Here is a 25,152-nt window from a genome sequence, read left to right as displayed (position 1 = left end):
TGTCACCCATCTGTCCAGCATGTAAGTTCTGCACATTTGAGTAACTGATGTATCTGAAACAAACCTTTCAAAAATTGTGGACAATAATTATGTAGCTCGTCCGGGTTTTCAGAACAGCCCTTTAGGAGGGAAAAAGAGTGTCCACTTCTTTGCCACCGACGAGGCAACGTGGGGTGGGGAGACCTGAGAGACGGGCTGGGGACCTGGGCTGGGGAGATCTGGGTGAGGAGACTTGGGTGTGAAGATATGAGAGACATGAGTTAGAAGACCAGGTGTAGGAGGCCTCAGTGGGAGGACCTGAGTGGGAGACGTGGGTGTGGCGTCGCCCGGCTCTGTCGTCTTTCTCCAACACTGCCCTGTTTTACACGGAATCCCGTGGCCCGCCTCGCTCACCAACACCACTGATGGAAGTGTCTGAACCCTCGAAAGTCCTTTGCCAAAATTTAACACAAGCCTGAAAAATCGCTGTGTCCACGGAATTCCACGTTTGGAAGCCGGATCAAGGGATACTCTGAAGTCACCTGTGTGACAGCACGAACTCCCCTTCCCGCCACGTTTCCTCTCCTGCTGACGCGACTGCCAGGCTCCAACATGTCTGAGCCACGCACTACGTAACGCGCAGGTCCCGCCCCCTTGCTCCCATTGAGGCTTTGACCTGGAAATGATCTCTCAAGGCGGAAGTGGGAGGGCAATTGAAAAATAGGCGGACTGCAGGGGCGGAGGCTGCTAGTGGGCCGGCAGGCTCAGGTAGGTGGGGTGGAGGCGGGGGCAAGGGCGGTCCCCTGTCCAGGGGCGGGAAGCTGCAGGGGAGACAGGACGTTGGTCGGGGCGGACAGCACGACTGCCTCGGGGATGCGTCCGCAGGCGGAATGTGCACACGGTGGGACTTGGGGCAGACCAGACAAAAGGCGACAGGTGAGGCAAAGGTTAGCCGGCCTTGGTGGGCAGATCCTGAGGAGCGGGGCGCGGTGTCGGGTTGTCTTTCATTTGAGCTGCCGGGCTGCCCTTTCTTTGAGGACAGTGACCGCGACCCCCATAGGCACCCGGAACTGCCCAGTGCTTAGTCCAGCCTCCCTGCAGCGCGGACAGAACCACACAGACTGTTCACCTCACTTTTCTCCGACTTTCGTCCTCTATTTTTCCAAATATCCTGGCTGGGCCTGTTTTAGTAAGGCCATTGAGCTGAGAATGATTGTTACATTCATAGAGGGTGATACTGACAACTACAGAGCAGCTTCCGCCCTTGCCCTGGCTGAGTGGGACCGGTTCCTGTCCTCCAGCTCAGGGGAAAGTGCACAGAGCACAGTTCTTTGTCCTGGAGTTTTGTACCTGGTGTATTTGAGATTGAAAAGGAGTGAGGGTCTGAGGACACAGTGCTCTGACAACAGCTCTCTGTAATAGATCGTCTCTCCCGTTTGGGCTGTCCTTGGTTACTCCTCCACAGTGTTTGTAGGAGAGTGGTCGGTGGGCCAGCCTAGTTGTTTACCATTTGCCATCTGGCTGGACACCAATGGGTGCTGCAGCTCTGATTGCAGGTGCCATGGGCCCTGGCAACGACACCGTCTTTAATGAGTCGGTGATTTGGATTAGTGACGATGAGACAGATGTGGACATAAGCTTCAGGAACTCCATTCTGCTGGTGGAGACTGCTGGTATGCTGTGCAAACCACTGTGGTTTCACCCTGGTTATGAAGTTGTGCATCACCCGGCAGCTGGCCCTGACAGGCACCTCTGCTAGGCTGAAGCGCTGAGTGGGTCCAAGGAGCAAGAGGGCCCTCCAAGGAACCTCCTGGAAAACCCCAGAGCATATTCATCAAGCAGTGCTACAAGTGACTCACTTAGGGTACTGTGGGCCAACTGCGGAGAGCCTGGACAAAGGGAGGGAGGACCCAGCACCGTGTCTGGGACTTTTCCATGGCCTGGTGTCCCCTGAGGGCCCTGGTGTGTTTGACTGTTAGACGCGTGGCTATATGGAACATTCCCTGTCTCCTTTCCAGCTGATATGGTCCTGAGGAGAGGCCATCTGAGGAGCTTGTGGATGAAGAGTGTAGACTCATGGTGACTTTCAGCAAGAGAGGGAGTATGATGCCCAATGTGAGATAAAACTGTACTGCCCACCCACTCAAGTGAGTCTACCATAACCACACCTGCCCGAGGGGCCTGGAACCTGGTAGAAAGGCCTTCCCTCACTGAGCTGTCTCTTGACTTATAGATCTTACAGGTCATCACACCAGCTCCATTTGTGGCTCCTCAGTGTGGTTTCCATTAGGGTTGCATGTTTGTAGACTTCTAAATACTTTCTTCATGATAAACACCATTACAAAAAATGCCAGAAACCTTCATTTGGCTCTGAATTCTTCGAGGTAATGGACCATCGGCTTTGTCTAATAGAGAGCTCTTAATGACATCTATTGCATTGGGATTTCCTATCAAAATTCCTGCCTTGAGGAAAATTTGTAAGAATAACTAACCTGGGGTGCAGGACAGGCCTTGTGTGTGGCCCACTAATTCTCCAACTCTGCATATTTCAGGCAGACCATGAGTGAGACAGCCCTTCACATTGACCAGAACACAGACATGCAGCCAGTGCTACGGCTACATCTGTAACAGGCCTGCCTCCGAGGTAGGTGTGGGTGGGAAGCAAACGTAGAGTCTCTGGGTCTGTGACTACAGTCTGGGGAGGTTGCAGTGAGGGCCCTGCCTGTGTATTGGGCTCATTTCCAGTGGGATGTGGTTCTTGGATCAGGGTAACACTTCTCAGAGGAACTGACACTCATCTTGGTGCTGCTACCCAGGTTGTTAGGAAGTTCAGATCATGTCTCCCAAGCATAACAAGTTAGTTTTAGGTGAACCTGTGGAGTAAGCCTGACACACCTTAGGACTGTGAACATAGGGAGGGGCCAACCTGTCTGGGGCACCATCTTCTGAGATACGGTCCAAATGACGCCAGAGGCCTGAGTTTGCTTCTTGTGTGAATTCTGGTCAGCTTCATTCTCCCCCTATTGGTGTCTAGCCAGATGGCAAATGCCTCATGATAAACAACCAGGCTGGCCTCCTATAAACACTAGAGGAGTCACCAAGGACAGCCCAAACAGGAGAGACAACCTATTACAGAAAGCATTTGTTAGGGCACTGTGTCATCAGACCCTCGCCTTTTTTCAATCTCAAACCCACCAGGGTCTAAGCACGTGGAAGAAGCCCTACACTGAACCCAGGGCTGGTGGGGTGGGGAGTCTGAGATCCCCATGGAGACCCCTGCCCCTGGCAGAGGATGAGAGTCCTTTCTAGGAAGAGACCTTTGTAATAGTCGAGGGTCCCCATTCAATCACTTGGGCTCTGCAGTCACCAGAGCTTCACGTCAGCTTGTGATAAAACGAGAGCAGACAGCCAGATATTCAGAAATTAGAGGGAAGTCACTAATGTGAAGGACACAAAACCAACAGAAAAGGTCTTAGTGGTATCCTCAGAGACAAAAAGGTGGCATCCAAGAAGCAATGATACATAGCTGTCCCAGAGGAGCAATAGTACAAAAGCTGACATCATAACACCCCAGACCGGGCATGGGGGGTGAGGGAGTGACTTAAGAATGTAGAATGTACCTTCTTGCCATTCCAGAGAGTTAAGATCAAGGTGTCATACACACATCCCTGGAGGCCTGACTCAGCCTCTGTTCTCCCACCTTCTCAGAGGCCTCAAGAAATGGGTATTACCAGCAAGAGGCATTCTTCACAAAAAGTGAAATGGCTTCTGTGTGGGTCATGAAGAAATTCTCAAGCAGCTCAAGTTCAGACTCGAAGTGTAGTGCCATCTGAGCTTGGTGCTTGTGACAAAGCAGGGGTCTGCAGGAGCTCTGTCAAAAGTTCTCACCTCCATCTGCCTTCTAGTGCCAGTTTTAAATCCTGCTAGCTCTGTGCCACTGCAGTGCCCACAACAAGGGCAGGTATTGGAAGGAGCAGCACAGCCTGTCACTGGCCAACATCCTTGTCACCTTCAACTCACAGTTCCTGGAGATCAACAGAGACCTGCAGCATGAGAGTGAGTGACAGGGCATGGACCCTGGGTGTCTACAGGGTGCCAGTGAGGTGTTGGCAGATGGCTCTGTCCTGTCCCTTTCAGGAGGGCATCTGCAGTTTGTGCAGGAGCTTGCCAATGTGTACACCTGTTACCTCTGTGGAGAGTTGCCACAGGACTCCCACACCTGATTGTGTTGGGAATGGCCAGACCTACCCCCTCCACCAGCAGACCCAGGAGCCTGTGGATCAGTGGGTGGCTGCCAAGGGCCCGGGCATCAACTCCTGTGAGCATCACGGAAGTAGACTCTGCCTTTGAGCTCCAGAGCAGAAAGTGGTTGTCACTGTACCAGCTGGGGGGGGAGAGTTCCTGTGTGTACCACTGTAGCCTCATAGGTGGAGATCAAGAACGGGCTCGAAGCAGTCCTGACAGCCAACCCCAACTGAGAACCCAGGTCAGTTTGACGTTTAACATCCAGGAATTTGGGTGCTAAAGTGGTACCCTTGCTTCTTTATCAGTAAATCTTCTTTAAGGTGGAAACCATGTAAATGTAAACTTAAGATTTTCAGTTAAATCTAACGTAAAGGAATTGGGCACTTTTTTGACTAAGTACTCGGAGGTTTTTGAGCTGGTGTTCTCATTTGCTCCAGGCAGAACAGGAGCACCCGAAGGTGTCTGCCATCATGCTGCTGGCACCCTTAAGGAAATCACACTGCAGGAGAACCCTTCCTCGTAAGCACTGACTGCACTGCTCCCCCTGCAGTCCCTGACCAGTGGCTGGGTGCCCAGGATGTTCACATGCACACTCTTGACCATTGTGTCCTTTCTCAGGGCCTTACAGGATGCTGGAAGCCCCAACTTTCTCAAGTTGGCAGTACCTGTGCTCATGTACAGGTAAGTCTGAGGGCCTGAGATGGCTCTGACAGGCTTACTCTCTATCCAAGATGGTGCCAGGAGCATCTTCTGCTGCCACTATGGCCACAGGCCAAGCCTCAAGGGCCAAATGCAGACTCCCAGGTAGATGGCCCTCTGCGGTCCTGAGCAGGGGACCTTTCTAGATTTCCCATCTGGCCTGAGACACCTCCAGGCCTTTCATACCACAGCCAGTACTCATCCCTTGATTTATACACGTTCACTCCCCTCAGCCTCTGGGTGCTTGGAATCACTGTATACTCTCGTGTTAAAGGAAACGTGTGTGCACATGCAAAGCGTGTGTGTACACATATGTAAGGCATGTGTATTCAATGTGAGTGCAAGGTGTGAGTACACACATGTGAGGCATGTGTGAGGTATATGTGCAGTGTTTGTGCACATAGGCACACTGGCAAGGCACGTGTGTGAATGTGCATGTGGTATGTGCACTGTGTGAGGCATGTGTGTGTACGCATGTGATACGTGCGTGTGTGCCATGTTTGGAGCATTCATGTGCACATGTGCGATGCATGTGAGGCGGAATAGCTTTTGCAGACTTGCATGGTTGCTTCCCAGCCATCTGGAGTTGAGTCGTCCATGAGAGACCTTGCTGCTGTTGAGACCCTCTGTCCTGAGTCCTGCCTGAGGCAGCAGGTGGTGGGTCCTAATCTTCATTAGCAGAGGGGGCACCTCCTGGCTGCTTGGGTGGCAAGTCTCCCTGCTCCTCTTCACCAGGGTCTCGTCTTATCTTCATTCTTGGTCTGTATACTCCTGTGGACACTGTAGTCTGCTAGAAACCAGGACCCAGCCCTAACCCTTCCTCACTTGCGCAGGATCATGCGACACCTCCAGCAGACACTGTTGCTCCATGACTTCTTCCAGAACCTGCATGAGGAGCTCATCTACTTCTTCCAGTCAGTCCTCCTCTCCCTGCACTGCTTCAGCTTCACAAACTGGTGAGTGGGGAGGCCTTCTCAGAACCCTGGGGGCTGGGGTGGGCCATCCACAGGCTCTGTGCATCTGTTCCACATGCATGCCACCACGTAAGTGGGCCCTGCTGTGGCTTCTACTCACTCTTTGAGCCCATTTCCCAGGGGAGCGAGCAGGTGGGCTTCCTCACTGTCTTTGGGCTGATGCTCCGGTAGATCTACTGCCTGCATTCTCCGAGACTGTGGGGCTGAGGGCGGGGGCCTGGGTGCTGCTCACGGGTGCTTACCATCCCTGAGCAGAAAGACGAAGACTTATACCTATGACCCTGTTGCATCTGTCCACCTTTCAGTTTGAACATTGTGCCACGGGACCACAGGCTGCTGACCACAATTTTAAAAGGCTAAACCATTACTGAACTTCTGAAAAAGAATGGAAAGTGGGAGTTTCTCTAGGAAGTTTTCACTGTCACCAGAGTTAAGGTGGATTGACTGGAAAGCACAGGACAGGATATTAAATTTCCTCCAAGGCAAGGCTTGAGGTTGGCAGCTTCTGTCTGTCCTGCTGCCTGCCAGCCCTGGGCAGCAACTGCCAGCTCCCGAGCAGTTCCTACCAGTCCCAAGCAGGGTCCGTTCTGGGCAGGCCGAACCCCTCCTGTTCAGGGTGGGCATGCATCTCCTAAGCAGGGCTTTGTGCGGCGCCCTGCAGAGCTGCTTGGGTGTTCTGCATGCTGTTGGTTATAACCCAGCCCTCCTGAAAACTTATGGCCTCAGGTAAGGCTGGGCCAACTGTCCCCCCACTCTGTCGTTCAGAGCTCTGAAGTTGGTACCAAGCTCCAGGGAAGCACTTCTCTCCCCTTCCTGCCCACTTGCTCTATGTGGTTCAGTGCTCATGGTGTGGCTGAGCCCCCCACAAACACCATTGGGTACTCTCAGGCTTTCAGACACAGGTGGGTCCTGGCATCTGGGAACTTTGCTGGGTTTCATCCCTGTCGTACTGGTTTGTGTAGGTTCTTGGTAGATGAAGGAGTAAATTCCTTCTTGTACTTTTATTGTCAGTCGCTTTTCCCACTTTGTCTTTGTTTTTATTTCTTGATACAGAACTCTTTAGTGTTTTTTCTCTTTCTGCTCTGGGTTTGGGCCCTGCTTACGCCTTCCTTGCTTTGATGTTATTGAGAACAACTTGCTGGGTTTTCACCTAGAGATTTCCCACATATTTAGAGCCTGTGTGGCCTCAGATTTTATTTGCAGTCTGGAACTTCAGCCTGCACCCACTCAGGGTGAGGGTAGGGAGGTATCTGCCAAAAGGTCTCCTGCTCACTGTCCCCAGTGCTTCAGATCCCATGTGCCTGCTCGGCCAGTGGGGGGTTGTCATTGGTGTGTCACGGCGACAGAGTTTCCTCTTTCAGCCTCAGTTTAGATACAATGAGTTTATCTGCTTGAAAGCTGTGAGGGTGAAGATGCCATCAGATGAGAAAGTTGCTGATTTCTCTCTAACATGCATCCCTTTCTCAAGTTTCCATGGCTTTTGAGACATAACGACAGTTGTCACAACAAATCCCAAGTGGCATGTGCAGGGGTACATGTGCCCCCTCCTCAGAGGCCCTCCTCCCTCTGTCCTAGGATGCATGAGCTCTGCGGCAAGGTATCTTTCCACCTGAACAAGTGCAGAGACTTTCTAGCACTGGGTACAGTTTGCTGGCACCGTGAACGGCCTGGCCTGCTGCACCACCTGCTGGTTCCCGCCCGTACACTTCCAGAACTCCCTGAAGATGTTTCGGACAGGCAGTATTCTCATGGGAAATGACCTCCACCGCACTGACCAGTGGGTGGTCGGTGTAGGTGAGAAGCCACTCATAGCAGCGCTCCAGTTTCTGACCATGTGTGTGTCTGTCCTGTCTTCCCATAGAGAAGAGTGAACCCCTCCGACCCTCCTGCCAAGCCCAACTCGGCTCCTTGTCCCATAGGCCCAGGTGAAGCACTGTGTCATCATGAAGCAGGCCCTCCAGGTGCCCTACAGAAACCTGTCCCTGTACGGAGATGTGAGTGCCTGCCGTTTACACACCCCCAAGTTGCTGGGCAGACACAGCTCACAGGTCCTCTCAGAAGACCGCAGGGGCCTCCAGAGTCCACACCCACTGAGCACCTATGTTATAGCAGCGGTGCTGGACCTCTCTGCTCACCGTCTGGGTAGCAGCCCCATCTCGAAACAGTGGCATGCTGTCTAGTTATAGCACACACCATGTCTGCACTTGGGGATACCCAGGCCCTGCACCCCTGGGGTTGGTGGACTGTGTGGAGTTCAGGCCATGGCTGTGACAGTTGGCCCCTTGGCCACTCCTCCATTCCCAAGCGCCTCCCCATAAGGCCTCAAAGTGCTTGTGCTGGCCTGTTCCCTCTTGGGATTCTGCACCCACCCCCATCTCCTCCAGAGCCTGTCCCATCACCCACCCTACTCTCTGCTGCCCTTGGTGCGGAATTGCCTGCGAGCTTCCCCTACTCACACCCTAGAGCCTAGTAGAGGACCCCCACCCTTTCCAGACCCCCATCTGCTCAGCCTCAGATGTGACTGGCCACCTGTCCCATCCTGTGACCAACCTGTCTCTGCACATGGCCCTATGACAGCAGCCCTGTCAGCTTCTGCTGTGGTGTGGGCCCAGCTCGTCTGCACAGCTTCCATGCATGGTGTACCTCATTACAGATGGTGCTGCATGCAGCTGATGGCATCCCACAGGAGCCCAAAGTGCACACGCGGCCATTACTGCCCTCAGAGCTCTTCTACAGCATGGTGAGTCTATGCAGGGTATCTCTCCTGCCTCCTCCTGCTCCACCACCCAGTCTCCCTGTGACACAGTTTGCTTTCACTCCCCCCTTTTCTTTTTCACAGACATGGCTCACGACTCAGGGGTGCTCAGGCTTGATGTCCCAAGAAAGTGGTTAGACTGCTGCCCTGACTACATGTCCTCCCACCAACTGGGCCTCGAGGCCTGTCTGCTCCTCTGTGTCCAGGCCACCCTCTGCTTGCTGCTCATGGCGCTTCTTGGCTAATGGTGCTGCTGGACATCATCCTGGCCTCTGGAGTAAGGCTGGTGGCCGAGTGTGAGGGGAGGCTTCCAACAGAGCCTTCCTTGAAGGGCTTCCCCTTCAGTTGCTCTTGTAGGAAAACTAGGCACTAAAGCTGTTTCTAGAAGACCTCATGCATGAAATCACTGTCCTACCCAGCGTAGTGAGGGTGATTGCATGGGACCTGAATTGCCAGAAGCGAGCCCTGCTGAAGGCATCCGTGCACAGTCACAGCACAGGGCCCGCCCCCAGGCCTAGCCCCCACACTGCGGGGCTCAGCAGGTGGATCTATGCCTGTTTCCTTTTGTAAAGGGTGAGATGCCCCCAGAATGGCAAACAGCTGGCCGTGCTTGCACCGGCCACCTTGCTCTACTTCACAGAGAACTGTGCGTGTGGGCTCAGCCACAAAGCAGCCAGCTGCAGCCTTCTGCACACCCCAGGTCCGCTCCTTCCTGCACCCACACTGTGTGGTGCCGCCACCCCACATCTGGGTGGGGTTCTCAGAAATCACTCATAGAGCTGGGGGTGCCGCTGCACATTAAGAGTAAATAGTGGCCACTCAGAGCAGCCCCAGAGTTCTGGCAAAGCTCTGCTTTTGCACCTGCCAGCCAGATGCCCAGGGCCATGGCCCCAGGCTAGGCAAGGACACACTGGTGGTCTGATGTATGGCTACCCTGGTAGCCCACCACATGGCACGTGTGCCTTAGGGGGTGCAGATGGGTAGACACCAGGACCCGCAAGTGGATACTATGGGGCCTGCAGGCACAGCAAGACCAAAGGCAGCCGCGTGCTAGAATTCTGTGCCTATGTAGATGGTAGACTCGGTCCCAACTATGCTGCTGGTGCTGCTGGGTGAGGTGCTGGGCCTGTTCCTGAGTTTCCAAAGTAGAAATGTCGACCATTGGTGTCTTCGTGTCCCACGTGGTGGCAGAAAACCTGAGCCGGTAATTGGCACCCACTCTGGGGTCCTGTCTCCTGGCAGGGGTGAACCACTTGTGGTGGCAGTCTCAATACAGCAGGATTCACCCCGAGAACTAGTTAGTTACAAGATGGGACAGGTGGCCAGTCACACCCCAAGGCCCAACCCCAGGTTGGGCCTTGACTGCGAAGGATCCTCCCACCTTTAGACAGAGCTGCCAGCCCTGGAGCACAGGGCTCGGCTGGCACCCAGATCCCCTGTCTTTGCTCCTTACATGTCCCTGAGCAAAATCACTCGACCTTTGTCCTTTCAAACTAAGTGTCCACCTGTATGGGAGCGGCAGCAGGTCTTGCAGCCAGAGGGTCCTGTTGGAGTTGGCGGGATATTTGGAGCAGTTAGCAGCCTGGGTCTGTAAAAGCTGCCCGCCCAGAGCAAGCCAGTAACAGAGTGGACTGCACCTGTAACCCACAGCGTGTCACCAGCTTCCTGCTTTCTCCACAGACCTTCAAATGCCACAAGTCAAGACCACAGATCACCTGCAGCTGAGCAGATTTGTGTAGATTTTAGAGAATTTGTGACTTTCTTTAGTCAATGCTCTCAGGGAAGTTGGTTTACTAAATCCGACACTAGAAGTGCTGTGACCCCAGCCACATTTGGAATTCCCACAGAGCCAGCCCACCAGAGGAGCTGTGGCTGCACCCTTCTGCCTGACTGCAGAACAGTTAGAATAAACCACTCTAACCAAAATCTCTTTCTTGAGACTTTGTAACTCAAAAGGATGTGCTGACCAGAGCCGCCCACCCTACACCCCTCCGTGATGTCCCTGGAATCATTTGTGTTTTTTACATATCTGAGTCTAAAAGTTTATTTTTGAAAATCATTTACAAGCTTTAAAAGATTATATAAAAACTGTCCAGTTTTTTGTGAGTTCTGTTCAACCAGGTGAAATGAAAGGTTTTTGTTTGTTTGTTTGTTTGTTTGTTTGTTTGGTGTTTCTCCAATCCCTGTATTCACCTCTGCCAGGTTTATTTTCAGGGATGGGAAACAACTCAGAATGTCCCCCTGAGGCCACCAGGGCTGTTAGTGTGCTTCAGGAGAGGTGGAAGGCTCCTGTGCCCTCCTTGGGACAGTGCTGTCAGGCCAGGCCCCTGCAGTATTATCCACTTGTCTTTTGGCTTCCCCACCTGAGGACAAGTCGCCCTAGAAGGGTTATGTGTAGGGTCTGAATTACCCAACAGTCTCTGAAGCACAGCTGCAGACATGGGGGAGATGGCACTCAGGAGAACCTTGCCACCTCTGCCCAGGGCTGCCTTCCCTCTTGCTATATGGAGAAGAGCCCTATTCTCTGGAGAACCCTAGTGGCACTGTCGCCCCCACATACAGCTGGAGCTGATAGCAACTGGGAGTGGCACAGGGTGGCTCGGAAGTGACCAGGTGAGAGGCTACAGGTTGGAGCCATGTCAGGAATGGGTGGGGACAGCACTGAGCTATGGGTCCTGTCTGGTTGGAGGATTTCCTCCTCTTCCTCCCTGAGCTCTCTTCAGGAAACCTGTCCAAAGGTCAGAGCACCCCACACACCATTTTGAATCTTGCTGAGCACTGAAAGCAGCACAAGAGGACCTCCGTCTGCCACAAGGTCTTGTACCTGCTGTCCACGTTCGCCACATTCCCTGGGAGGCCTGGCCTGCATCACCCTCTCCCTTAGGGGCCTCAGCAGGCATGGGGCCTGGAGTGGCAGTTTCTAGGCCAGCAAGGAGCTCTGTTGGCTCTCACCAGTAGCCCAGTTAGTGGAGCTAATTTCAGAAAGGCGTCTGGTCTCCCTGGACCCACTCTGGGAGTCTACGAGGTGGCGCTAAGCTGGAGGACAAGCTGTCACTGCTTCCTGAGCATCCGCCTCCCATGTCCTGGGCCTCTGAGCATTCCAGCCCTACCTGATACCCATTTGATTCCAGTACAAGGGGAGTCTGGACTTGGATGTATTCAGGGTCCACAAATCCAGCCTCCCAGGAAGATGAGTCATAGGGTCCTCCACTCTCACGAAGAATGGGGGCTTCAACTCAGCCACCAAGTGTCGTCATGGCCTCCATCACACAGGCCTGCCTAAGCACAATGACCACTGCCGAATCCTAAGAGTCTCCATGGCGGCACCCAGAAACTGCTTCAGCACGGCAGCAAGGGAAGCGCAGGACCTCTGCCCTATGCAGCTCCTGCCTCCAGGCCTGGCTACACTGTGCTAAGAATGCCCAGGAGCTCAAGTACAAGTCTCTGAGCCCTGACAGCAGTTCTTAGTGGATTTCAGCTGTGACCACATGGAGCTTTCTGATTCCACAGAAAATTCAAAGAGCACCTGCAAAGCAGGTCCCTGGAGCTGACCACATGAGTCCCTGCCCAGCAGGTCACACCAGGGCTTCTCCCAGGGGACTCTGGGATGCTGTCGGGCCAGAGCCTGGTCCTCTATGCCTAATTCAACATGCACCCTCTGAGGGGAAGACGTGACTAGGTGGTGGGGTGTAGGTCTCAGTGCAAACCTTAAGCCAGTCCTGGGAGCCAACAAGACCCCTGCCCTGAGCATTCCACCGTGTGTGAGTAGGGCCCCCCAGCCGCAGCCGCAGGAGAGCCCCAGGCAGCCAGTCATAGCACCCAAGGGGCCAGGCAGGCAGGTGAGCACAGGCCCCAGGGGCCACTAAGAGGGGGCGGCGTGAGGCCAGCAGTGCATCCATTTGCCCTGAGGACACAGATGCCCTTGGCTCTAAGCCCCCCAATCCCCTAAATCTGTAATAAAAATAATTCCTAGTTTCCTTGATGTGCCCCAGTTTCAGAAGTGCCTCCTGATTGTGTACATGTGTCAGTGGTACCATGAGGTGACACTGACCCCTTTTTGGAATCACAGCAGGGAGGGCCAGGGTGTCTAAGGGGGCGGGGGCACCCCGACCTGCCTTTCAGGTGGGTGCAAAGTGACTGTTCACAGGACCCCGGCCCAGGGGAGGCCACAGAAGCACAAAAAGACCTGATTCAAGCCTCTCCGGGGAGCCTTGGCCCTGCTATCTGGGGGCCTGCCCAGGATCCAGCCTGGTACCTGCATCACCCAATATTCCTGGGTCCCTCAAGAGTGGAGCAGGGCAGCAGGCCCACTGGGCATACCCAGGGCATCATCATGCGGTCCTTGTCCTGATGGCAACTGCCCTGAGGACTGGAGGAAAGGGTAAGGGTCCACCTGGGCTCCATTGCAGGGCCTTTGATGGGCTTGGCTGTAAGGAGTCTAACAAAGGAGTGATAGGTCCGCAGCAAGAAAGGAAATCCCCTCCACCCCAAAGCCACCCAACCTGGGCTTCAGCACCTCTGAGCCGACACTCACCACCTTCAGAGGCAGAACCTTCCCAGGGAACCCTTGGGGCAGCTGCCTAGTCTGCCTACCTCTGGCCTGGGCAGGGGCCAAAGCAGGGAGCAACTCCACAAAGGCCCAGGTCTCCTTGCAGAAAAAGGCTCACACCTGTGGGTGAGTCAGCTTCAGAGAACGGTCACCCACTAGCCTGTCAGTGAACACTGCTAAGGCCCAGAGGGTCCTGGCCTTGTCCCTGCTACTCCTACCTGACCTGATTCCAGTCCAAGAGGGGCATTGGAGCGCTGGGGTACAATTTACCAGCTGAGGATCTTCTGCGACAGCACCAAGTGGCAGCCCAGGAGCCCACACTGCCCCATGGGAAGAGACCTCATCGCCCAGGGCCAGAGCTGATGTCACATTGTCCCTGGCTGCATCTCCCACCCCTGGAGGCTGGCTGGGTCAGGCAGAATCCCTTGGGTGAACCCAGCCCTGAAGAGAGTGGGTGGAGGGTGGGGGCGGTGCCAGGGCCTGGCCCCAGGTGGCAGGAGTGGGCGGGGCACATGCTGGGCTCTGTCAGCCCCTGTGCCCGGCTCCCTCGTCCATCACTTCGCCCTCGCAGTCACTTCACCATCACTTGGCCCTTGTCATCATTTCTCTCTTGTGGTCACCACCCAAGGTAAGTTTGATGAACTGGTCCCTTGTGCTGAGCAGAGAACTGAGACCCAGGGTTCTGAGACTTGCCCAGGTCCCATTGGGCTGACCTGGACAGAACTAACCCGAGACAAGACGCCCTGCCTTACCATCTCCGGGCTAAGGGCAGCTGCCCTGCGAATCCCAAGGACCCAAACCCGACCTGCGGGGAGGACCCCCTCTGTGTGCGGGCGGGGAGGGTAGGGGCGGGGCAGCCGATAGGGAAGACAGCGGCGTCCCTGCGCGGAGTGCGCCGCCCGCAGTGCCCGCCTAGCGCCGTGTCCGGGGGCGGCGCGGGTTGCGGGGCGCAGGGCGGGCAGGGCTCACGGGGCTGGAGGCAGGCTCAACGGCGGCTGCGCGCAGGTAGGGTCAGGCGGCCGGGGAGGGGGCTGCAGACATGGCCACTGCTGCCCCCGGATTGGGATGCACCCCCACGTGGCTGTCCGCGTGAGAGCCCGCGCTGGGGGTGGGGGTGTTGGAACGTGGGGTCTCTGGGAAGGGAGCCCCTGCACACCCCCCTTTTGGCTGCCCCTCAGAGGTGCCCTGCTTCCCTGGGCTCTCACCATCCCCCTGGCTGACCGATCCCTCCCAGTCTGGCCACTCTCCTAGTTGCTGCAACGACCAGGGCCCATCCCCCCACCCCAGGATGGAGCCCCTCCATCAGGAGCTCCCTCCACAGGCTGAGGCCGACAGGATCATACTCCTCGGCCTTTGCCCACCCTCCCAAGGTCAAGTAAGCCCCTGGCTCCCAGCCTTGGTGATAGGGGCAGGGGCTGGGGGACAGCGAGAGATTTCCTGGGGCCCTAGAGTAGGCTGGGGTGGGGGAAGCAGGTAACCACCTGCCCTAATGTTCCCTCAACTGGCTGGATCTCCTGAGAGGTCTCAACCTGTGGCTTTGCCAGGCTGGTTCACAAGCAGAAACTGGGCCAGGCGGTTTGTGAATAGTTCCAGGGGAGATGCTAGGCAGCAGGAGGCTGCAGATGTTCTGTGTCCTGGACCTGCTGTGCTGCCTCTGACCCCCAAGATCCTCAGCACCCTCCACCCCCACCCAGAGATGCAAATTGCAGCCAAATCCTCCTAGCCTCAGATTAACTTGCCCTCAGTGGGGGCTTTGCCCATGCAAAGCATGGGGGAGGCTCTTGGAGGGGGCAAGCAGGGTCCCACCCTTTACATAATGGCCTGGGCATCACCTCTGCAACCAGGAGTGGGAAGAGGGCCTCACAGTTGGAGGGTGGGGGCAACTGGTATGAACTCCTGAGAACCTATGTTATGTGCTGGTCCTACCTCCCCATCCCTTTCCAACCCAGAGGCCCAGCCTTGGTAAGTAAGGCTTTGGTGGGGTGGGGAGCAGAGCTAAGGGTGGAAAGTTTCTTCTGCAGTTAATTAGCCCCATGGCGGGGGCAGGCATGTGGGGCCTCATTAATAGGGCCTCAGCTCCAGGCTCTGCACCTTGGTCCTGCCCATGTGGACCTGGGCAAGTGCCTGGGCCGGTGATGTGGTCCCTGGTGACCCCTCCAGGCAGTGGGTTGGAGGTTAGTGTACAAAAGTGGGGCTCCTCCTTTTGTGGGGAGGCTCACCAGTAGAGATGGAACATCTGGGGGCTTATTGCAGGTGGGCAGCCCCCTGACTCTGTTCTTTCTTCCTATGCCCTCTAGCCTCAGGCTGGCTACTTCCGAAGCCCCCGACGCCATGGAGGAGTGGGACGTGCCCCAGATGAAGAAAGAAGTTGAGAGCCTCAAGTACCAGCTGGCCTTCAAGAGGGAGATGTCATCCAAGACCATCCCTGAGTGAGCTCCCAGGACCCCAAAGCCTCGGCCTCACCCTATCCATGGCCAGCCATTGATTTGCATCTCATTTCCCTGCCCTGTGCTTATTTCCATAAGCCAAGACCACTCCCCTATTCTTGGGGGCCAGGTGCCCACCTACTCACTCCAATCTTCTCCTCCCCACCCGCAGGCTTCTCAAATGGATCGAGGATGGGATCCCCAAGGACCCCTTCCTGAACCCTGACCTGATGAAGAACAACCCATGGGTAGAGAAGGGCAAGTGCTCCATCCTGTGAGAACCCCATATCCCCAGGCTCGAGCCTCTTTGTGAAGAGGACAACTCTGTAAAGGTGTGACTTTTATAAAAACTTTCCAGGATGTCTGTGCTTTTATACATTTTCTAATGAAAAGAAAGCAATGCCAGGGCATCTGGTGTTGATCTGGGGATATTCAGCATGACGACAGAGTGTCAGTCATGATTTCAGGGTGTCTGGAGTGGACACCAGGGGTCTGGTATGGCCTCAGGGCATCTGGCATGGATCTAGGGGTCCAGTGTGGACCAGGGCATCCAGCGTAACCCCAGAGAGTCCAGTGTGGACTGGGGTGTCCAATGTGATCCCATGGCATCTGGTGTGGCCCGGCTACAGCAGGTCCCTGATATGCAGGCTGCGCCGAACAGCATTGGATACGCCCTCCTTGAAGCGGAACCAGACGTCACTTCTGCCCACTGCAGTGCCCATGCGCCGCTCAGCTGCATCCACCTCAGGGGCTGTGTCCTCTGTGGGGGCCATAGGGTTGATCTTCTGCCCGAATCCAGCCCCTCCCTCTACCACTTCTGCACCCCGCCCCCACACATACCTGTGCTTAGGGCTGCTGCTTTTCTGACAACCACACGGCCGAAGAAATCTCTCTCCGCCTGAAAAGAGTGACCGGTCAGGCTCATGGAGACAGACTCATGGAGACAGACCCATGCCATGAGGGACGATAGGTCTCACGGAGACTCTGAGCAATGGCCCACGTCAGGGGAGTAGACACCTGTCCTAGCCCCCTACCCTCATTACAAGCTGACCTGCTCAGCAAGTATTCCCTCTGTCCCTCACCACCCTCATAGCCACCTGCTCCATCAGGGTCATGGTCAAGGCAGAAGGTGCCAGCAGAGCCCACCTTCCTTCCCAGAAGAGAAACTGAGCCTAGGTGGATTCCCATCCTGCTGAGCAGCAGGGAGCTGGACCTTTAGGCAGACTCCTCGGGAATTAGAACCCTCCTACACCAAGGTCACCCAGCCTCACCCTGCCCCACCTTCACAGCCACTTGTCACCCCACTCCCCGCACCTGGTCCTCCTGGGCAGCTCTCTTCAGGATGCGCTCCAGCCACTGTTCATGGCTGCGTGGGGTAGGCGGCTGTATCCCTTTTCCCCCAGCATCCCCCTGTGGACTCTCGGTCTTGGGGGGCCTCCCGTCTACCTGCAGGAAGTTGGTGCAAAGAGAACTGATGGGGCAAGGCTGTTCAAGGGGCAGTGTCCACTCCGAGGGCACTGTCCTACCAGGTCCTGCTCTGCCCCAAGCCAAGATTGGGCTCACCTGGGAGCTGTCCCTATCCCGGGCCAAGGCCTCTGCCCGCCGCATCTTCTCCACTTCAATCTCGTGGGCAATGAGCTGCTTGGCCTGGTAGGTGAGGAGCTTTCGGGCAGGCAGCTCAGGAAAGCGGCAGACCTCCTCCACGTTCCTGCTCTCAAGGTGGGTGGGGCAAGACACCCGGGCACCCACTCAGTAGAGACAGAGCAGGGACAACCCACCAGACTGACTCCAAATGCTAGAATGTGAAAGCTGCAGGACGGGGTCCAGTTCTGGCTCTGCCATGGCCTAGCCCCAGGCCAGCAGGGAATTATCCCTGAGCCTCAGTATCCCCAACTGTATATTGATATGAGAAGGAACCTCCCCAGGGCTGTAGCAGGAGAAATAAGACAACAGGGCAGGGCTGGGGCTCAGGCTGGGCTGCACGATCAGGAACCACCACTACTGCCTCCTTGCTACTGGCACAGAGGAATATCTGCATCCCAGATACACCAGGGCCCTTGCTGGGCAGCGGGACCATCTCAGGATGGAGAAAGAGCGCTGGGGAGCATAGCCCCAAGACCTGAGGTTTACTGCAGAGCCTCTCACTGCTCCACTGTCCCCCAGAGGCCACCCCAGAGGGCCCCTGGGGGACAGTGGAGCAGTGAGAGGCTCTGCAGTAAACCTCAGGTCTTGGGGCTATGCCTGCCCTGGGGCCACCTCATAGGCACATCCGAGAAAAAGCTGAGCTAGAACTGACATACTCCCAAACTCCTAACAGATGGGGAAACAGACTCACAAGTCTCACCAATGCCATGCTTTTAGATTTCCAGCCCAGCCTCCCGGAACCCCCACTCCAGGTACTGTGCAAACTCACGGTTCCAGCCTGTAGACATACTGCCCATCGGGCGTGCGCTCCTGGCGGTAGGTTAGGCTATAGGCAAGCATGGTGCCCACAAGGCTACCCAGCTGCAGCTTCTCACGGGTGCTGTACAGCTGTGTGCTCACCTGTGGGCAGATGGGCAGCGCTAAGCACAGCTAGGGGTCCTGTCCCATTAGAAGCTACCCCCTACACTTGAGTGAAACACTCACAGGGCGCAGCTTAGGCACAAGGATGTCCAGGAGAAGGCAGAGGGTGTCCAGGACAAGGGCTTGGGGCGAGGTTTGGCTGCGGGTGGCCGGTGTGATACCTGACACCAGTGTCTGAATCAGGTTCTGCGCCCGGCTTATCCGGTTCTGGGCCTGGAGTGGAGGGTGAACCAGGATCAGGTCAGCCAGGACCACCCCTCCAGGACCCTAGGCTCAGCTTGGACAGGAGCAGGGTGCAGAGCGTACCTCCTGCTGACTACTTGGAAAGGCGATCCTTGGCACGTGGCTGGAGGCGAACAGCAGGTGGAAAACTGCAGGCAGGAAAGGCCGGTAGCGCAGCAGCTGGAAGCTCTGGCCATGGTGGGCGGCCTGGCCCAGCAAGTCCTCAAAGGCTAGCCAGTCAAGCGCCACGCACACGGTGCCAAGGCTGGAGTCCCGCAGCCGCAGGCGAAGGAAGTTGTCAAACAGGCCCTGTGGGCAGCAGGTCCCTGAGCCCCTCCAGCCTCATAACCCCCCAAAGCACCCACTGGGACCCTTCACCACCCAAATGCCTTGGCAAGTGTGGGGTCTCAGGGCAGCAGCAAATACCAGCAAGTAGCCATAGGACCCTGAGAGGAGAACAGGAAGGCCTACCTTCCGCCCCCACTCTGGTTTGACCAAGACGTGCAGGAGAGAGCCCCCAACTCCCAACCCCTCCCTTTAGGAAGTTCTGTCCACCAAATTGACAGACCCCCGGCTCTCCTTCCATACGGGAGTCCCACCCCCTCCCGCCACCACTCTGTCCTCCGCACTGTGGATTTCCGGATTTGCACGGATCCCTGGCCATTAACACAAAGCTGCTTAGTTAGGGAGGCAGCTTAGGCCAGGCTTTGTCGGGGGACAGGGGGGGATCTCCGCCACCTGCTCTGGCCAAAATCTCACCCCACCTGCTCTCTAACCCACATGTCCCCATTACTGTAGCTCACGTCCTCTCCCAGCCACTGGGTCAGGCCGCCCAGCCGCTGCCGCTGCCCCTCACACTGATTTACACCTGGCAGCCAGTGATCCCATCAATCGAACAACACCCCACCACCCACCTCATCTCCCGCAAAGCCTATGCTAGCCATTCCCCTCCTGGTACCAGCCAGCCCTTCCTCTGGCCCTCCGTCCTGCTCACAGTCCCCTCGGAAGTCTCCCTGATGCTCCATGTCTGCCTCATCTCACTCATTCCACCTGCTTCTCCTCCAGCTTAGCACCATCTCAATCATCTCCCACTCACCGTCTGGGGATGAGGGGACATGGCCAGGTGCTGGCCTCCTGCCTCCCCGCCAACCCCCACCCTGGAAAGATTTGAGGTAGTGATTACCTGAACCATCTTTTCATGCTCGCCTGTGGAGGCGGCCGCATGCAGGATGTGGTAGAACCGCTGTGCGGCCATGGTCAAGGGTGCCTCGGCAGCATGGGGTCCCCAGCCCGTGAGCCCGTCACCCAGCAGGAGCATGTGGGTGGGCAGAGTAGGGTCCTGGCCCACACGTCGCCTGCAGAGGGAGTACTGAGGCTGGAGTGGAGCCCCCGCCTACTTTATTCCTCTTAGCAGTGCCCTCCCAACCTGAGGTGACCCCGGGGGTGGGGGGTCAGTGGGGGAGGCCGAGGCACAGCCCTGAAGGCAGGGCCTAGGCAGCCTTGGGTCTCAGTTGGCCAAGCGGGGTCCAGCCTGCACACGCAGGGTCTGGTGACCAGGACTAGGGCGCCACAGACATCCAAGCCAAGGCTGGATGACCTGCCCACTCATTTTGCCTACCCTGCCTACCTCTGGGCTCGAGGCAGCTGGAAGATCTCTTGCCACACAGAGAAGAGCCCCTTGCGCTGATCCTTGACGCCAACTTGTGTGGTCTGCACAGCCCGAACGCTCAGCTCCCGCTGGCCCTGTCCATGCAAGAACTAGACACGAGGTATGGGAGGTGAGGGGTAGCTGCTCCCTGCTCCACCCCACCACAGCCAGCTGCCCCCTGCCCACCTGCAGGGTGTTGATGCAGGCACGGATGTCATTGTCTGTTTTCTCGCAAAGGGCTGCCAGCACACCTGGGTCGGCCTGCAGGCCTTGACGTACAGAGATCTACAGGAGGCAGGAGTGTGAGTGTCCACCTCCCCAGAGCCCCTGCCCTGTGGCTACCTCTTTCCTAGAAATAGGTAACAGCTCTTATCCTACTAGCGGGACAAAGGCTACGGATCCTGCTGACTGGCCTCGTTCCCCACTAGGGACCAACCACCACCAGAGACTAAAGTGATCCAGTCACCCTCACTCTCAGGACCTGGGCCAACCAGAGGAATGGGGTGCTGGGGACAGCAGAGGGAATGCAGCACTGGATGAGAGGGGAGGGGTGATTGAGACCAGGACAAGGACCATGTCCCCCCACCCCATTGTCAGCCATGCAGCCTGGGCCCTGTGCCACTCCCATCCTGGCTCCCCCGCCCTCACTGACCTCCTGTAATCTCTGCACAAGCCTGGAGGGCAGTGTGGGTGGGAAGTGGAGCAGGAAGGCCTGCTGCTTCAGCTGCCGCAGGGAGGGTGCAAACCTGTGGGATGGGCATAGCGGGGCTGGGGGGGACCTTAGTGCCAAATCCCAGCCTCAAATCTACTGGGTAGCTGGGAGGGGCATGGTCATGTCCCCCCAGGGGACCTTTGCCCTCCTGTGGAAGCCCCGCCCAGCAGAACTCCTCGGTCCCCTACCCCCAAGACCCCACTCCACCCCACTCACTGGTCATTACAGATGCAGATGACTGGCCTCATCAGGAGCCCTCCCTCTGCCCGCCGCCGCCGCCCCCTGCCCGCTGGCACAGCCAGGTCCCCAGGCTCTGCCTCCTTTGGGCCCTTGCGGTCGATGATGCTGAGGAGCACATTGATGGAAGCCTGGGGAGACATGCATCAGGTGCAATGAGCCACAGCACCCATTGCTGGCCCACCCGCCCACCCACCAGGCAATAATCCAGGAGGCCCACCGTGGGGGCCCCATCGATCTCGTCAATGACCAGGCAATTAGGCTTCCCACCAGCACCCAACACCGACTCCATCTGCGTAGCAGCCTCGATATGCGTGCGGAAGGCCTCAGGGCTGCGGTCATCACTGGAACCATGAGGCGAGGCAGGGGCTATCGGGGCAGTTGTGGCCTGGGCCAGGGCAGCAGCCAGTGCCCCTGGCAGGACGGTCCTCCAGGGCCGTGCTGCCACACTTACACCTTAAGAATACCACACAAGAAGACCCCAAATCCCAGTGACCCGAGAAGGGGTGTGGTCCACAGCCAGTGTCCCTGGAATCCCAGCCCCACCTCTAATCCACTGGTGTCCCTGACTCAGCCAGACACGTCAGGACAGAAGAGAAACTCAGTGTCTAGGCCTTCCCTTCCACTCACCTTGCATTCATTTCTACCACACAGTACCCAGCATGCCTTGCAATCACATGGGCCAGAGTGGTCTTGCCCAGCCCTGGGGGTCCACACAGCAGCGCCACCTACAGCCCAGATATATGAAAACATGCTGCAGCCTACACCACTTCAGGGAGTTCCTGGGCCCAATCACAGAGGCTGAAAATCCTAGCCTGTGAGGCTTTGGCACTGGGAGATGAGCCCCCACCCCATCGCAGTCACCAAACAAGAATACCAGCATGTTCATGGCTCAGAGTCAGTGCTTCAGAATGAGAAAGCCCTACATAAATCAAGTAATAGAGGAACCCAACGGACACAGCTGTTACTGACATGACTGACCCCCTGAAACCACTTACTGTCCACCATAATCATCCTTCGGGAGGTGCAAGGCCCTTCAAGGAACACTGACTCTACCTGAGTCATCACAAGAACAACTCAAATCACACTCGTGTCATTGACATCCTACACCAAGACCCTGACATCATCATGCCCACAGCTTTCGGGGCAGTAAATGTGTGTGCCTCATGACCCTCAAAAGCTACAAACGTGCCAGCCAATAAGTATAACCCCTGGGATAAGAGAAGTATACAGTGCAGCCAAATGGGGCTCACCTTCTGCCGGGGCCGCTGGCTTGGGTCCAGCTCAGCCTCCAGCATCTCTTCTAACACCTGCTCGTGGCTTTTCCACTTGCTGGAGGCTATGGCCTCCTTGCCAACCCGGACCGGCTCCACACTGGGCCTGGGCTTCCGGGCTGGCCTCTCTTGGCCGAACACCACCAGGTCCCACAGCTTTAGCCACTTGAGGAGGCAGCGGTTGGTGAACTGCAGGAAAGGAGGCATTGCCTAGGGGGACCACCAGCACCAAAGATTCCCAAGGCCTGACCCTTATGCTGTCATAAGCTTGGGGACACACGGGGACGCTGAGGCTGTGACAAGTGACTGGCACCAGTCACCCTGCCAGTGAATGGCAGAGTGGGGCTCACAAAGGGCCTCTGTCTCCATAAGCCCTGGTCCTAACTTCTCCAGGAGTCCCCGCTATCATCAGGGATGATCCCAGGAGCATCAGCTGCTGAGAGAGCAGGAAAGGAAACAGAGGCTCCAAGCCGGCGTGCCCTGGATCCCCAGCCCACATCACAGGTTACCAGCAGCATGCTGGCATCATATCCACACTGGGACCCTGGGAACTCCCTAGGAAGTCCACCTGGCCTCCAGTCCTGGCTTCCTTTTCTGAGCTCTAATGTCCTGTCCCAATCTACAACTCAGCAAAGCTGATCAGAGCCCTGCCCTCCATCCCAACTGCCCCGTAGCTGTCAATATATGGTTTGGCTGGATCCTGAATTCCCCCTCCTGGGAACAAGGAAGCCAGTCACACATAAGCAAAAACAAGGCCTCACATCGTCACTGAGCAGTTCCATGTAGTGCTGGGGCGCAAACTTGTCCACCCAGAGGTAGTGCTGGGAGTCATCTTGGCTCTTGGCTGGCTCCTCCTCAAGGACCCCCAAGGGCTGGGCCTCTTCCTCTATCTCCTCTGACCTGAGGCTAGAGAACATTGTGCCCTGAGCTCCTAGGCCTTAACCCCATGCAGGGGCCACCCCCTCCCAGAATTCAGGCTGGGGGTCAGCAGTCCAAGAACCGGTAAGGATCTCAGGGCCAGAAGGGTCCACTACATCACCTGTGCAGTGTATCTGAGAGCTGCTGTGCCTCTTCGAGCAATCGTTGCCGCCGCTGTGCAAGCAATAGGGATTAGGATCAAGATGGCCTAGCCAGCCACGGTCACCTGAGAGTTACCTCTTCCCCTCCCAGCAAACCCCAGCAGATCTCACCTCATTGTTGACCTGCTCCTTCAGAGAGGCGAAGGACACACCTAGCAAGTCCAGCTGGTCACGGCCACGCCACCGGATGTCCGGGAAAGGGCTCTGTGGTGGAGGAAGAGTAACAGTCACCTCTGGGCCCCCTCCAAGATCATAGGGTTACCCACAGACCACCCCTCCCAACAGTGCTCAGGGACCCAGGTGGTACTCCCTAGCATCAGCAAGCCAAGAGATGGAGAAGCCCCTCTCTAACCAGGGACTCCCAGGGGAAAAACCAATAGGAAAGGAGGGAGCAGAAGTAGGAGGAGGAAGGGGAGGGAGAAGGGCAGGAGGAGGGAGACAAGGTGGATGACTGGAGGCCAGATGGACTTCCTAGGGAGTCCCCAGGGTCCCAGTGTGGATATGATGCCCAGGACCCTTTCCTGGGCAGCTTCAAGCCCATTTAACCGCGCAGGAGGATCATGAACCCCCGCCTTCCTCTTATGGCTGCACAGCACCCACCTGTACCCCAGTTCCCACTGGGTCAGCCCGAAGCACCAGAAAGACCCGATCACCATCTGTTGAGGTCACATTGATATAGTCCTCCAGAACAGGGGGTCGCCTCAGGACAGGATTGTGGGTGGCTGGTGATGTCTGTATAAGACTCGTGTCAGCACCAGCATCCATGGGCCTAAGAAGGGACCAGGACTGTCTTGGGACTCTTGCCTCCCGTTACCCTCAAGCGAGAGCCCTGGATCCATCCTCAGCAACCAAGCCCTCCTACAGGCCCCTAGCCCCAGGCCCTGTCCAAGGATCGAGATCCTTCCAAGTCTCCCTAGAACACCTGTGCCCCAAGACACACACCTCTCGCCCCACAGATCAGCGGGGATCTCAGGACTCGGTGGAGGGGTGATGTCCTGAGGAGAGAAGTCAGGAAGCGGCGGCTCTTCCATCTCATCCAAGCCGAAGTTCAGCCTCTTGACCGCCTCCAGCCTGGGCCGCTTGACCCTGGGGGCTGGGGACAGACACACACTCTGGGAAGGAAGAAAGGCACTTCCCATGCCTCAAACTCTACCCCTGTGCTCAGCGTTCCTGCAACATACTTTGGAGCAGGGGCCTGTCCCTCTGGACGTTGGTGGCCAGCTGCCTCTTCTTGGCACTGCCCTTTCGGTATTCTGAAGGTCCACCTGGAGTGCAAGGAGTAGCAACGTCCCCTCCAGCAATAGCCTCTTCGAAAGTAAGCCGGATCCGGCCCACCGTGGGCCGGGGGCTCCTGGAAGGTGACAGGGCCGCTGTCCCTGTAGGGAGAGAAGATTCACAGCAACCGCCTCAAGACAGCCGGCCTCCACACACAGCGGCGCTGGAAGTCCCTTCTCTCTCCAGCGCTTCCCCCGCCCCCCAGGTCGCTGCTGCCTCTGGCCTTCGCTCGCCTCCCCTCTTCCGTGCAGCCCTCGCAGACTCCCGGGGACGGACCAGGACTCTGTTCAGCTATGAGTGACGAGGCCGCGGCAGGACCCGCACTCACCTTCCAACTCGGCCAGCACCTCAAGCTCGGCCGCGAACTGGCTGTGGAAGTTGTCTTCGACGCCGTGCATCTCCTGCTCGTAGTCCTCCATGGCGGTGCGCACCCGCGGGACTTGCCTGACCCCACCACTCGCTCCGAACTTCCCGCGCGGCCGCTGTGCGCCTCTCCTACCCTCAGCGTCCCGG

General features: G+C 56.8%; 2 protein-coding genes across 30 annotated transcripts; one reads left to right on the top strand and one right to left on the bottom strand.

Annotated features, from left to right (window-relative positions):
* The first annotated feature begins 768 nt into the window (after nt 1-768).
* On the top strand, nt 769-15,987 carry GNG13 (G protein subunit gamma 13). 28 transcript variants are annotated; one of them, XR_005657768.1, is made up of 9 exons: nt 769-915; nt 2,532-2,623; nt 3,688-4,035; nt 4,843-4,905; nt 5,659-5,879; nt 7,473-7,687; nt 7,817-7,891; nt 8,551-8,637; nt 8,737-10,798. XR_005657768.1 is itself a non-coding variant. In XM_039884844.1 (9 exons), exons 6-9 carry the CDS (start codon nt 7,653-7,655, stop codon nt 15,903-15,905), a joined length of 360 nt encoding a protein of 119 aa, XP_039740778.1. In that variant the 5' UTR covers nt 769-915; nt 2,532-2,623; nt 3,688-4,035; nt 4,843-4,905; nt 5,659-5,879; nt 7,473-7,652; the 3' UTR covers nt 15,906-15,987. The 28 variants fall into 28 exon arrangements, 7 of the variants coding, with proteins under 7 accessions (XP_039740778.1, XP_039740777.1, XP_039740779.1 ...); XR_005657763.1 differs by having other exon boundaries at nt 7,473-7,891; nt 8,737-8,929; nt 10,333-10,798; XR_005657776.1 differs by adding an exon at nt 4,662-4,743 and having other exon boundaries at nt 5,710-5,879; nt 7,473-7,891.
* CHTF18 (chromosome transmission fidelity factor 18) lies at nt 15,955-25,152 on the bottom strand. 2 transcript variants are annotated; one of them, XM_039884830.1, is made up of 22 exons: nt 24,968-25,152; nt 24,546-24,740; nt 24,307-24,457; nt 23,965-24,133; nt 23,476-23,568; nt 23,325-23,377; nt 23,047-23,185; nt 22,265-22,474; nt 21,642-21,739; nt 21,232-21,355; nt 20,991-21,142; nt 20,715-20,808; nt 20,249-20,347; nt 20,042-20,172; nt 19,598-19,769; nt 18,499-18,723; nt 18,256-18,405; nt 18,041-18,171; nt 17,191-17,335; nt 16,942-17,073; nt 16,468-16,525; nt 15,955-16,387 (listed from the first exon to the last, which is right to left on the bottom strand). In XM_039884830.1, the coding sequence occupies exons 1-22, from the start codon at nt 25,056-25,058 to the stop codon at nt 16,251-16,253; spliced, it is 2,949 nt and encodes a 982-aa protein (XP_039740764.1). In that variant the 5' UTR covers nt 25,059-25,152; the 3' UTR covers nt 15,955-16,250. The 2 variants fall into 2 exon arrangements, with proteins under 2 accessions (XP_039740764.1, XP_039740763.1); XM_039884829.1 differs by having other exon boundaries at nt 15,979-16,387; nt 23,047-23,191.

This window comes from Pteropus medius, unplaced genomic scaffold (genome assembly GCF_902729225.1).
Source record: "Pteropus medius unplaced genomic scaffold, Ma_sr-lr_union100, whole genome shotgun sequence".
In the NCBI taxonomy this organism is placed as follows: domain Eukaryota; kingdom Metazoa; phylum Chordata; class Mammalia; order Chiroptera; family Pteropodidae; genus Pteropus; species Pteropus medius.
The sequence above is the reverse complement of the archived record's forward strand: the minus strand, read 5'-3'. Positions and strand labels throughout refer to the sequence as shown.